Source organism: Cottoperca gobio, chromosome 8, assembly GCF_900634415.1.
Source record: "Cottoperca gobio chromosome 8, fCotGob3.1, whole genome shotgun sequence".
NCBI lineage: Eukaryota > Metazoa > Chordata > Actinopteri > Perciformes > Bovichtidae > Cottoperca > Cottoperca gobio.
In genome coordinates, this window is record NC_041362.1 from 2,630,702 (window position 1) to 2,644,271 (window position 13,570).

Below are 13,570 nucleotides of genomic sequence, written 5' to 3' on the forward strand. Positions count from 1 at the left end.
AATTTGACTCAAAAACAACGTTAATTTTGGGGCGTGAGTCAACAAGCAGGACAGGAGACTTCCTGTTGCTTCTCCCGCTGCGGTCAGGCGGTGCACACTTCCCTCCGCGGTCAACTTCAGTGAAATGATTGGATCCTGAAGTTCTGGCCCTTTTTCTCAGACAAGGAAATCTATCATGTTCAAACTGTCATATTAATTGGTTCTGCTTAACTGAGCCGGATCTGCAACATTTCCAGGATGTAAATTTTAGCCTTTGACTCCGACGTATTCAGGTGTGACTTTCAATTACAGTTCCCCGTTTGGAGCTTTTCTTTGAGCTAAAACACACTTTGAGTGCGCTGTTGGAAGACGTGGGGATGCATGATGAATAGTGCTGTTTAATATAGATTAAAGAACTTTAACTTCAATAACAGGATGTTTAGGTTAAGTGCAAGTTTGAAAGCTTAAAAGAAAAAGCTCATTATGTCCTCTTGACTGACCTGTTGGTATTATCCTGAGCGTATATTTAACATAGATTATATGTTCTGCTTTCTCTCCGTTTCAACTGAATCATTAAATGACAGTGACATGTGCTCCCCACTGCTTGATTTTGCAGCGGCAACATCAATAACATTGAATATCGAGGGCAATTGTGATCAAATTGAATGAGCTCTCATCAGCTCATCCAAAGGGACATAAACAAACACGCAAAGAACAATAGAAGAAGAAAATCATTGGAGTGGCAGACTTGTTCTATTGCAGCGCAGATGAGCCATTATGTAAGGATTATATTTTTGGTTTAGGGTTTGTACTAGATATTTATTTGCAGCAGGCTTGTGAGGAGACATCAGTGCCTTTTTATGGGCAGGAATGTTAAAACTAGACATTGAAGTTGAAAAAAAAAAAGAAAGAGCAATATCCTCTGAGTTTGTGATGTGAGATAAGATTCCATTTTCTCCCTGGATTTTAATACAGTTAAAAATAGACTAATTTTCCAGCTCATATACACTGTTATGGACTAATGATGCAGGGTGCTGCAGCATCAGAAACATCTCTATAATTTCCCTGGTGGACATTTCATGATGCTTTATGTCCAAAGGGCATCTGAACACAGCTTCAGATCTCAGCGCTGCAGCCGGGTGTGGGGAGAGGAGTACCTGGCGAGCCCACTGTTGGAAGGGAGACGGTCTTTAGGGGATCGGGGGAGAGAGAGAGAGAGAGCGGGGAATACGCTTTAGATCAGGACCAGCTGTCACTCGTGTCCTCAACTGTTCTGTTGAAGCCCACGGTCCTGCAGAAGTACATGCGTAGTGGGCTTATTGAAAGTGGGGAGGCGGTGTTGTGTTTTAATTAACGTCTTAACGTTTTAATCTTCTCGCCACAACAAATAATAATAATAACGTCGATTGATTTTGTTTTACAGGATAATTCGGCTTAAATCCCACCAGCTCCAAATGTTCTTTATTTAATTACTGAGAAATGTGGAGGTGAGTGTGTGAAGGTGAGACGGTTAAAGAAACGTGAACCTTCCTGGACCTGGAGATCAGCTTACAGCTTGTACTTGTTGAACCGTTGGAGCAGATTACTTTAGTGATCTGAAGAGATGCATCAATTAAAGCTTAAAAACGTTTTCTTTATAACAATAAATATTCTTGACTAAATATGCAAAAGTGTTTTTTATTAAGAGTTTATGTGTTTTTATTGACAGCTGATTGTTATTCATATAGTGGATGATTTTTATAACCACATTTTTATTGTTTTTCTTCATTTCTCTTGCAGATTAGCATCGAAAAGACATTTGTGAAATAAATTAAATCAATATAAGTGATGCGACGGACAGCTTCTCTATTTACGGGTTTGTTTTTGCTTTGTCTGAAGCTTTGAGGAAAAAAGTATTGTTCTGGATCAGAGTAAATAAAGAGAGTAAAATAATAACTAAATAGAATAATATTAGTTTTTAAAAAATGGTTTCTAAATGTCATCATGTATGAAAAGATGTTTGATTACTTTAAACTCCATACTGTTCCATAACTGTAAAGTTAAAGTGACATCACCTTTGTTCCACGAGAAATTAAAACTTCTGGCTTTGACAGAAAACATTGTCTTGAAGCAGAACCCCATCACTCAAAGTGGGAACGTGATGGAGAGAATAAAATGTAAAAGCATTTAACCTCTTACAGGGGGGGCGAATGTACCCGAAAATACCTACAAACGACACCCAAAGTAAATTAAAAGCTGCTCTTCAACCATTTGCACCAGCTGCAGGATTTTGGTCTCATTCAAAAGATAACTCTCTTATTGTTCTTGCAAAGCAGTGAAGAATCACTCCAAGTGCTTCTGGCACTGAGTAATAGTGGTCTGAATATACTGAATGTGAAGAAAATACATCTCCGTCTGAATTGTTTTGTTGAAAAAGATGTCTGAAGATGGTACAGCTGGTAGGTATGGACTGGAAAACACAATACAAACATAGAACAAAGTGTTACCAAGTTCAGCTTCAAATATCAGATAAAAGGGACAAAAACTTAACATATTACACAGGTTTATATAAGAGTAACACCAGGTGTACACAAACTGTGCAATTTGGAGATATTATAATATTTATTATAAAATATTATTTGTATTGCTTCATAAATAACTATTATATACCCAATTATCCCTGTTAGTAGCAATGACACAGAGTAAGTGAAATATAAACACATTGTTTGTGTTTTTTTCTGTATATCTTGGAATGAAGAGCTCAGCGCTGCAGACACGGGGAAATAAAGTTTTTATGAACAGAATATCACACATCGATCAGCTGATTTCAAAGATTGCAACAGCTGTTCATGGGCTTTTATCGATGTGACGATGTTGGCGATCAATATCTTTTTACTGGAAACGATCTATTGGACCTTTGGCAATGACACAGGAAGTGTTCTTTTTGGATTAGTACTGATTACAGGATTATTATGAGGCTTCATAGGTGAGTTGGCTCAAAGTTATGATTTAGATTTTTGAGTTTAATTGCTAGTTTGAGGAGCTGATTGTACCTGCTGTTGTGATTGTGATCTCAAAATCTAAATAGATGAGATTCTAAGCTTTCTAAAGAGGTATGGCATGGGCACCACATCCAGCATGGTGGAGTGTACACAACACACAGCAAGAGGTTCCGACGTCTACCAGATAAGAAGCTCGAGCGCATTAGTTTTAGTGTATTTTGTTATTTAGTTTGGAGCACTTGTGGGATTTTGAAGCCAACAAAGAAAGATAATATCGGGGAAATGATTCGGGACAATAAAACTCAAAGAAATTGTTTGACTGGTGAATAAATGTGTCAAGAATTATACTAGTTGGTATAAAAAAAAAAGGTTTTTGGAACATAATTGGAGAGAGTGAGGAATGTCAAGGCGAGTTTCCACCAGAGCTTCAAACACCGTACGTTTCTCTATACATACAAGAACATATTCATGTAAAAATCCTACAGTGGGTCTATTTATATTACATAACTAGATCCCGTTTATAGCTTCATAGCTTCAAGGCAAGCACAGGCTCTTTTCACTACTCTCAGGTGGAAAGGTCAGATTCAGGTGCAGAAAAACAAAAACAAAACCGACTCTGCAGCATTACTGCAGCCTGATGTGATCACTGACAATGGCAGCGTACTCTGTATTTGTTTTTCTCCTTAAAGCTGCACCTTAACCGTGACAACACAATGACTCCCACTCCATAACAGACCTACCAAGACCCTTTGCTCTGGCCTGTAGGCTGTTTTCTTTATGTGTGCCAAACATGTACGCATCCGCTTGTTGAGAGCCGAGTGAAGAATGACTCATTTGACCGATTGCTTCTTTTTTTTTGGGGGGGGGGGGGGGGCTTTCTCTCCATCTCTCAGTACAAATGCCTTTGTTCTTTGCTGTAATCACAAACATGTCACTCAGGGTATAATGATGGGATTATTCATTGCAAAGTGACCGCAGTATCTCTCACTTCAAATGTCCTGACTGACTGTTGTTGATGAATAGCCGCTCACGCCCTCCATTGATATTTGAAATCGGACTCTCAGTTACACCTCATTATAATTGCCTCTCGTTGTCCTTTGCAGTGTCGGCCTGCGCTGACAGTTAAAGTTCTGCTTCACCGAGAAAATGCCAGATACAATTGATTGTAGCTTTCTGTCATCACCTCTTTTATATCAAACGTTTCTTCTGCAAAAGGGCAAATATAACCTGCACTGTCCTAACAGAGAGATTACGCTCTGTCTCAATATTGACAGAAACAAAACATTTCTATGTTATAATTCACACCTCAATATCATCTTATTTTTTTAAGGAATTATTTAGTGGATGACAGAAGTCTGCCCACATCACTGGCACCGTCTCCAAACTGTGCTCTCCGAGGACCCGGGAGCTTATTATGAGTGGACTCTTTTAGAATAATTGATTGTATTTGACATGACATGGAGGAAGCTTGGCGGATTGATACTCCGCAGCAGAGCCCTGATCAATCCAAATGAGAGTCTGGGGGAGTTTTTTTTTCTCTGCCAGAGTTTATTAGAAACAACTCGGCTTCTCTGGAGAAACTCTCTTCCTCCAGAAACAGCTTGGACCTATTAGTATCTGCGAATGTAAATTAGCGTGATCCCTCACCTCATCATGCCTCAGAATATTCCCCGTGCACGAGTTTGACAGAATGTAATGAAACATTGAGTTAAATGCCGGGCCAAGTTCCAAAGCACTTTTGCGTTGTGGGCGTAAAGGCATGAAGAGTTGTGATTATCTGCAAAGATTAGTTTTTGTTTTTACAAACACAAAGATTTGCTGTGATTTGCTGTAGTGCACAGACTGAATGATGAATCAACCTTTAGAGGAAACTGGGTATCCTAATGATCTGAGTTTCAAGTGGAATAGATTTTCTTCCTAAGTACACAACCTCAATACAACCTCAACACAACCTCAATACAACCTCAACACAACCTCAACACAACCTCAACACAACCTCAATACAACCTCAACACAACCTCAACACAACCTCAATACAACCTCAACACAACCTCAACACAACCTCAATACAACCTCAATACAACCTCAATACAACCTCAATACAACCTCAATACAACCTCAACACAACCTCAATACAACCCAATACAACCTCAATACAACCTCAATACAACCTCAACAACCTCACACAACCTCAATACAACCTCAACACAACCTCAACACAACCTCAATACAACCTCAACACAACCTCAACACAACCTCAATACAACCTCAATACAACCTCAACAACCTCAATACAACCTCAATACAACCTCAACACAACCTCAATACAACCTCAATACAACCTCAATACAACCTCAACACAACCTCAATACAACCTCAACACAACCTCAACACAACCTCAACACAACCTCAATACAACCTCAACACAACCTCAATACAACCTCAACACAACCTCAACACAACCTCAATACAACCTCAATACAACCTCAATACAACCTCAATACAACCTCAACACAACCTCAATACAACCTCAACACAACCTCAATACAAATCCCAATACAACCTCAATACAACCTCAATACAACCTCAATACAACCTCAATACAACCTCAACACAACCTCAATACAACCTCAATACAACCTCAACACAACCTCAATACAACCTCAACACAACCGGGGAAACAGTAGTCCTAAAAGTTAATTTTCTCCTTTACTCTTTGTCTAATGTTTCAGCTATATTTAATGGATCTGGTTGCAAGGGGTGTTTATTTTTTTTAACAGAATGGTAATGAGACTGCATTCAGCTGGTTTCAAAGATAATTGAATGGCTCTGAAATATTTCCTGTTCAGTGAAGTATCACAGATTGTCGAGCTGCTGTAGTCCGTGTTATTTACCTGCATCTACTAAACCTCCAACTAAAAAAGGTAATTCTCTCGCATGCCTCCCAACTTAGAAATCATGCACCAAGTATGTATGAGGCGCCTTTGTCTTCACACTTCTGTGTTGGATGTAAATGAAGCGTTGGACATGTGTTGAAAGTATAATGTTATGTGCTGTGTCCTCGGTCTGAGGCGGCACGCAGCAGATGGTGCGCTCGGCCTCTTTAGCGCTATGGATTTTATTTACCTGCCCACCTGAATGACCTGTGTTGAGCTGAGCAGCTGATGAGGAGAAGAAGAAGCGAGCGTCAACAGTTTGCTCTTGTTTACTCTGGTTCCAGCAGACTGCAAGGCCAGAGGAGTCATCTGCCACGCACGGAGAAATTAGCTTGTTTATCAGCATTTCCGTCCCGCCTCATCGTCCCACTGACATTTTAGATGTACATGATCCATGACTGATTCCCAATCAAAATGGCGCCTCTGTAACATAACAAAGTATTTGGCTTGTGCATTTTTCCATTGTCTTATAATTAAATGCATTATGATTAGCGTTGAGCCCATGAGGACGAGAGCGTGTTATGTGCACGCCTTCAAAAAGGTAACCTTGAACAGTGTACATCTGTCCTGTCGATTGGATATGCTCCAAAGATGCACACCGCAGCTCGGGTCCGTACAGTAGGATACCGGTTGTTTCAAGGTGATTTGATGTGATATATTTGAGCTATTTCATAGATGGTGATGTTGCACCCTCGGACCTCCTACTGTCCTTTGGACTCGAGTTTGACGGTAGACACAGCGAAAGTCCTTGAAAGGTTACAAAACTCTTTAGCCATTCATTACCGTGAGGGAGAAAGTGTGAAAAGTGATGCAATATAATGAAAACTAATACTCTTTCTAGTGACTATGCTATCAGTTGATATGTTTAATATCCCATTACAGACCCAGAAGTAACCACAGTTCTATGCTGTCAAGAGACAAACATAATCCAGAGGGAAATTACCCATCAGGAAGGCAATACTGTTACTGAGATGCAATTACCAGGCCACTTGTGAGACTTTCAGCCCAGTATCCATGGGTGCATGTGTGTGCGTGTGTGTGTGTGTGTGTGTGTGTGTGTGTGTGTGTGTGAGGGTGGTCGATATGTGCATAACAGCTCTTATGTTTTGCAGAGTAAATTGGATTCTTTGCTGGAGAACAGTTAATTTAGAATATGTCCAAGATGCAAATGATTGATGTGACTATATCGTTACAACTGTAGGTTTGTGGTGCAGGGCAGCGTAATGGAAAAAGATATTGCAGGGAGAAACCAAAAAAGCTTTTATCCCAGAATTATGAAGAATTCTTCTGCACTAACTCTGTAAGTCTCCACATGGAATAATTGGGATTTACTGGGGTTGGTTGATTATACATTAATTTCCATGCAAACGTTACTTAATTTGGGGAGAAGAAAAGTGCGAGCATGCTCAAATTTAGTTTGACTTTATATTATATTGTGGAGCTCCTGTGCTGGTTTGTTGGTAGTGAAATAAACAGCGTGTCTCACAGAGGATTTAACGTACCAATTTAGCACTGAATCACAGCCCACAAACAAAGACAACAGCACGCATTGGAATGACATCAGTGTACACATTTGATAAGGATTTGCTCGAGGCGAATGCTATGCTTTATTATTGATACAGAAATAGAGAGTGTAGAAACAACACTTGATATACTTGGCATTGTATCCTGTAACTCATCCTCACCAACCAAGTTGAGCGTAATATTTGCGGCGATGGCAAATGGCTTCCCGTTGTTCCCGAGATAAACGTCTCAAGTCGGGGACATTTCTATTGTACCGCGAGTTATCACCTTAAATCTGATAATTAATCACTGCTTCCTTAAATGAACAGCCTCCTAACCTTAAACGCAGCACAGAGAGGAGAAGAAAAGCCTTTTCACCCAGTGCAGGGGAAGTGCATGTGCATAAGAAATAAAATTGCCTGCACAGAGTGTGAGCCTTGCATGCATAATAAATGTATGACAAAACAATACCCCAGGCACCCCAGTATTAATGATATGCAGCGAACTCATTATTAAAGTTCCAAAACAGCTCCTGGAGTAACACAGATGGAGTCAATTAAGCAATGAGCATACTTGCGTGCCTGCCGTTTCATCTTCTTTCTTTTATCTCTTGCATATTACTCCATAGATGTAATTAGCTGTATGTTTCTGCTCACAACATAATGTCCAGTGATAATAACAGCTATTTCCACTTGTAATTTCAAATAATGTACTGCTTAATAAATGTGCTAAATGTGCTGTGTCCTTGGGTATCTCCTTTGCACTGCGAGAGGTGTTGAGGATAATACTTTGCTAAGCTGCTTTCTCTTCTCTTCCCCCGTCTGTGTTCCCAGAGACCTGATGCCTTCGACGCTGGAAGGCCAGATCACCATGGAGAAGACACCCAGCTACTTTGTGACTAACCATGCCCCGAAGCGCATCCACTCCATGGCCAGGGACATCAAGCTTATTATAGTGGTGCGCAATCCTGTCACCAGAGCCATTTCGGACTACACGCAGACTTTGTCCAAGAAACCCGAGATCAACACCTTCGAGGTTCTGGCTTTTAAGAACCGGACGCTGGGTCTCATAGACGCCTCGTGGAGCGCGTTGCGTATTGGAATATATGCGCTCCACTTGGAGAGCTGGATGCAGTATTTCCCTCTCTCCCAAATGCACTTTGTCAGCGGGGAGAGGCTCATTGTGGATCCCGCGGGCGAGATGAGCAAAGTGCAGGACTTCCTGGGACTCAAACGGATTGTCACAGACAAACACTTTTACTTCAATAAGACGAAAGGGTTTCCGTGTCTGAAGAAGCCCGAGGACAGCAGCACTCCCAGGTGCCTTGGCAAGTCTAAAGGGAGAACTCACCCTAAAATTGACCCGGACGTGATTCGGCGGCTGCACAAGTTCTACAAACCCTTTAACATGATGTTCTACCAAATGACCGGCCAGAACTTTGAATGGGAGCTGGAGGAGGACAGTGAATCCCGTAGCTCTCAGGACTAGTAGACTGCGGCATGGCCCCGGCGCAGCCACACCACCAGCCTTCTTCAATAAAACTACTATTGTCTCGCTTCGTCTTCAGAGAGAGTGCTCGAGCACGCCAATCAATCATGGCTGTCTTTGCGGTGTCTGTAACCATTAGCAAGCGTTTACTGACATGCTTTTTCTCCCCCTTCAATACTAATGTTGTTGATGATGGCAAGTCATTATTGTATATACTAAACATAAAATATATTTATATTTGTGAAAAGGAGATGATTTATTCATTTTGTTTTGAAAGCATAGAGCTGATATAAGAATCCTGTTGACTTTGGCAATGCATGCGATAAGTTAAGTGTCCTTACCTCATGAGCCCCAAGGCGAAAGTATTTCTTCTCCCTTTACTTTCCTTCCGTTTGTGTCGCTCACACCCACTCACCAGCATTCAGTACAACAAGATATTCTATTTCAATGGCCGAGGCCACGAGTGCTGTGTAATATGTCTTCTCACACTGTCCTGCTGCTTTACAAGAGAGAGAAAGTGATAGACGTATACTACATCCTCTGACATGTGCTCATCTTTTCAGTTTTTCTGAGTGGAGACAATCGTGTTTTTTGTCTGTCTAAGTTTACCAAAGTGTTAATTTACTCAGTGTCAGTATTCTGGTTGCTCTGCACTCATTAATTGCGCACATATTCAATAAGGGAGCTGATGGACAGAGGACATCTTTCAATAATTGGACTGTTTCACTGCATAGTTGAACATTAGCATACTGATGACCGTGCATTCAGATGTGCTGCAGTCTCAGTGATTTTGGCATAATTTGACAAATGAATCCGTGTCCTGCAAATAGCGAGAGTTAGCCGCGGATCAAACGGTTCTGCATCTTGACAGAAAAAAACAATTGCACGTCGCCAAAAACAAACCCAAAAACTCCCGCAGTCCTCGACTGTTTGCCTCATGACCCTCCTCTTGACGCAGTGATACATGTCAATGAGGGTGGAGAACAACACAGGGCTGGGGGGGGAGGACCGAGCAGAAGTTTGTTAACAAACATCTGCTGCGACGCGGTCTTCTGTCAGTAGAGATTAATGGGGTGTTAAATAAACCGCTGCCTCTGGAACAATGTCAATGTCAGAGAGAATTTGCTGTCAAGGAAAAGCTACATACATGCCCAGGTAAATTACCAAGCCATTACTGTATGTACTTAACTTGAATGCAATGATGTGTGGCAGGGAAATGTGCTGTAATCAGAGGTTTACTTGTGAACAGCAGGACTAACTGGGCGGATGCTTGTGTCGTGAAATAACAGGGTTTTGCTGTGAAATGCTCCTTTTTATTCATGCAATGAAATAACAACATGAACCCTTCATATTTTATTTATTATTTTTATTTTGCATAACTCGCTGTGCGTCTGTCTGTTGTCTCTGGACTTTTCATCAATTGAGACAATCAATACAGCCAATGAGTCAATAAATACAGTCTGCTACACATCACTGGTTGCTACAGCTATGATGCATTGCTCTGTTAATCCTCCCTGTTCTCCGGCCACGGATGGCTGGATTGGTTCACTCTCCGCAGACCTCTCTGTCACCCTGGGGAGGCCGACACCAGCAGCTACTTACACAGAGCAATTGATTCAATCAAAGTAAGCACTATACTGCCCTTTGTAGCGCCAAGCCTGAACACTTACCTCTGAGTCTCACTATCCCAGAGTCACAACTTCCACTTTCAAGCTTTTCTGTGACGCCATCTCTTGGCGTTTTCTTGACAATCTCTCTGCACTTGTACCTGCTCTCTTCTCCTCTCCACACACACACGCACACACACACACACACACACACACACACACACACACACACACACACACACACACACACACACACACACGTCATCCTCTGAGGCACTATGGCGAGGTGTACAAAGATAACTGGAAGCAAGACATGGTAATCATGCATTGAGGAAATGCCTTTATCTTTATTTATTTATTCACATTTTTTTCTCCCCCAAGCTTCATAACATGTTTAATCCACCTTCCAAACCAGACAGTCCCTCCTACCCAGTGTAGAGACGCTCAAAGACATCCACAGAAGGCACCCTACAGTGTTATTAGGACAGATGAGGACTCTATTTTCCCCATCTATGAATATGCACTCCTGCTGTCATTTGCATTTCCAGGATCACACGCGTAAGGGAATTCCTCTCTGAAGCTAAAACTTGGATCCAACCTCTCATTAACAGAAACACACACACACACACACACACACACACACACACACACACACACACACACACACACACACACACACACACACCTATTTCTTTTGTACGTCTTGCTTGTTTTGGGTGCAGGCGGAGTACTGTGATACATCCTGCGAGAGTTACAGTGCATGAAAGGCATGGTAAGCCGTCCTTCATGTGTTCCTCCCGGTGCGGGTCGATGTGGTTCATCAGCATTACGATAAGAACACTGTGGCGAGAGACGAGCGTCGCCTGCTCATCGAACTGTCACTGCTTGAGTGCCATCGTTTCAAATTGAAGTACAAATTCATATTTGTTAGTCATTACTGACAATTTGCCAAAGAGCTGAAACAGTCATTTGCGGAGCGAGAAAGGTAATCTGGATGCACCATGGAATGATTTGCGTTTGAAGCTCGTGTGTTTATTTTGGGTTCAAAGGCTGTAATCTGTGTGTGAGAGGTGCTTTAAAGTGCACCATCTGTTATATGATGTTCCTATAGCGCTGTGAGGCGTAATGAAAGGCTAATATGCTTAGTCTGAAGCAAACCAGTGTGAATAGTTTGGCTGTAGAGTAAGAACAGATATAGTCACACACCTGAATACTGTCAGAATACCTTGAGTAGCTAGCGTGTACTAGAAGAGCTAACGCTGGTTCATGATGTGCAAGTGCCCTGCTAATGTTAGCTCCTCAGGTGTTTACGTAGAAACGTAACGTCTCCTTATAACACCTCGAGTAACACGTTTAGCATGATTAGTTTAAAATACACAAAACCACCCTGAAAAAATGAAGAAATTCTGAAAAGAAAATAACGATAAAGCCGTTTAGTTGTCGGTCGGAACGGGCCGATGCTTCGCTATGATTGGCCAGTCTCCATTTGAGGGGCGGGACTTAGCGAAAGGTCAAATAAAATGCCAACGAAAGAGACAAAACTCACAATAAACAAAGTTAAAGATGAATTAGACTTATAGCATTCTTTTCTAAATAGATATGCGATAATATTGTACTTGTGAATTCTCTAATACATTCTGAATTAACGTCTAATGTCCCGACAGAAGCATGTTTTAGCAAACGTTTGAAATTCAGTAAAAAGAACAAAAAACAATGTTGATTTATTCCTCGTTAACAGCAGCTGTGAATCATTGCAAAACAAACATCCACAAAATATAAATAAGCCGGAAACGAGATGCAACCGTGCACTCTCCCTCCGCGCTCCTGAATGAAATCATTCATCCGGCCACGCTGTTGTTGCGTCTGCATGGAAATGTTTCCAAGGTGGTTTAGTCGCTCATTCAATTCAGCTGCTGCCCACCATTTTATTGATCACCAAATTAAGGATTAAGCACAATCCTTGCCTCGCTCTCTGAAGGCTTTTTCTTTTTCTCTAGTTCTCAATATATCTTTGTCTACAGGTGTATAGGGAGGGGGGGGGGGGGCTTCCTCTGTTTCCCTTCCACCGAGCATACATGATATCATTTCAGAGCTGACACCAGGAGTGAAGCTGCCGTCCGTGACAACAGGACTGAAATTATTTAAAACAAAGTGTCTTCAATCACTTCTGGTTCCTTTATCCTCAGATCAACAGTTCCTGTCATGTCCACGGACCAGAAGTAATCATTTCATCTGCTCCTCTTGAACCACCTCAGGAGAGGAAGAGTCTCATAAATCTTCACTGTAAAGCTCTCCTCTCCTCTGTGCTGTTGGGATGATTTTCCTTCCCCACTGCAGCACTATACTCTGAGATACCCGCCTCGTCTCAGCCGCGTCCAGTCTTTCCCCGTTTGAGCTCTGATGAGAATCATGACGACTGCAGATGTTAATGTTAGAAATAATATTCACACAAGTTTCAATTTAGTCGACAAAACACTTTGCAGAACAACAGGAAAGTCCGCCGCACTGAAGCTATTCTTGTTTAGTTTCCTCTAAATGTCAGTTTCCTGGTAAACACTGAGATGCTGTGTGTTCAGTCATGAGCATTATGGGATGTTAGAAAAGGTCTGCTTGAGCGAAGATGATTTCAAAAGCAGCGTTACAGTTATCATCTAATCGCCAATTAAACACTAATCAGTGAAAGATAACCCTGTTGATAATGTAGACCAATAAATTAGGCATACATAATTAATGTATGTTTAATGAAATTGGCAGAAAATCGCATTGGCGCCTCAAACTGTGCTATGATAATGCGCAGTAATCCAGTTGCATCTGAATAATATTAACCCAGTGGTGACCTACTCCTTTATTAATACTCACAATAACAACTCACACACACACACACACACACACACACACACACACACACACACACACACACACACGTTGAGTTCACACTTTAAGACAATCCACATGCATGACTGCTTCAAGCTGCATGTTAAGTCACATTTTGAAGTTGTTTCATCATGACACAAGTGGTAGTGGAGGAGATATGCAACACTAAACCTTCCTTTCCTGCACAATTCCTCATTGCTTA

General features: G+C 41.5%; 1 protein-coding gene across 1 annotated transcript in view; it reads left to right on the forward strand.

Annotated features, from left to right (window-relative positions):
• Positions 1-10,372, forward strand: part of hs3st4 (heparan sulfate (glucosamine) 3-O-sulfotransferase 4) — a 72,464-nt gene extending 62,092 nt beyond the window's left edge. The window contains exon 2 of the mRNA XM_029437762.1: positions 8,233-10,372. Coding sequence (XP_029293622.1) covers positions 8,233-8,887 — 655 coding nt within the window. The 3' untranslated portion in view covers positions 8,888-10,372. The remainder of the gene's footprint in view (positions 1-8,232) is intronic.
• The last annotated feature ends 3,198 nt before the right edge of the window (positions 10,373-13,570 follow it).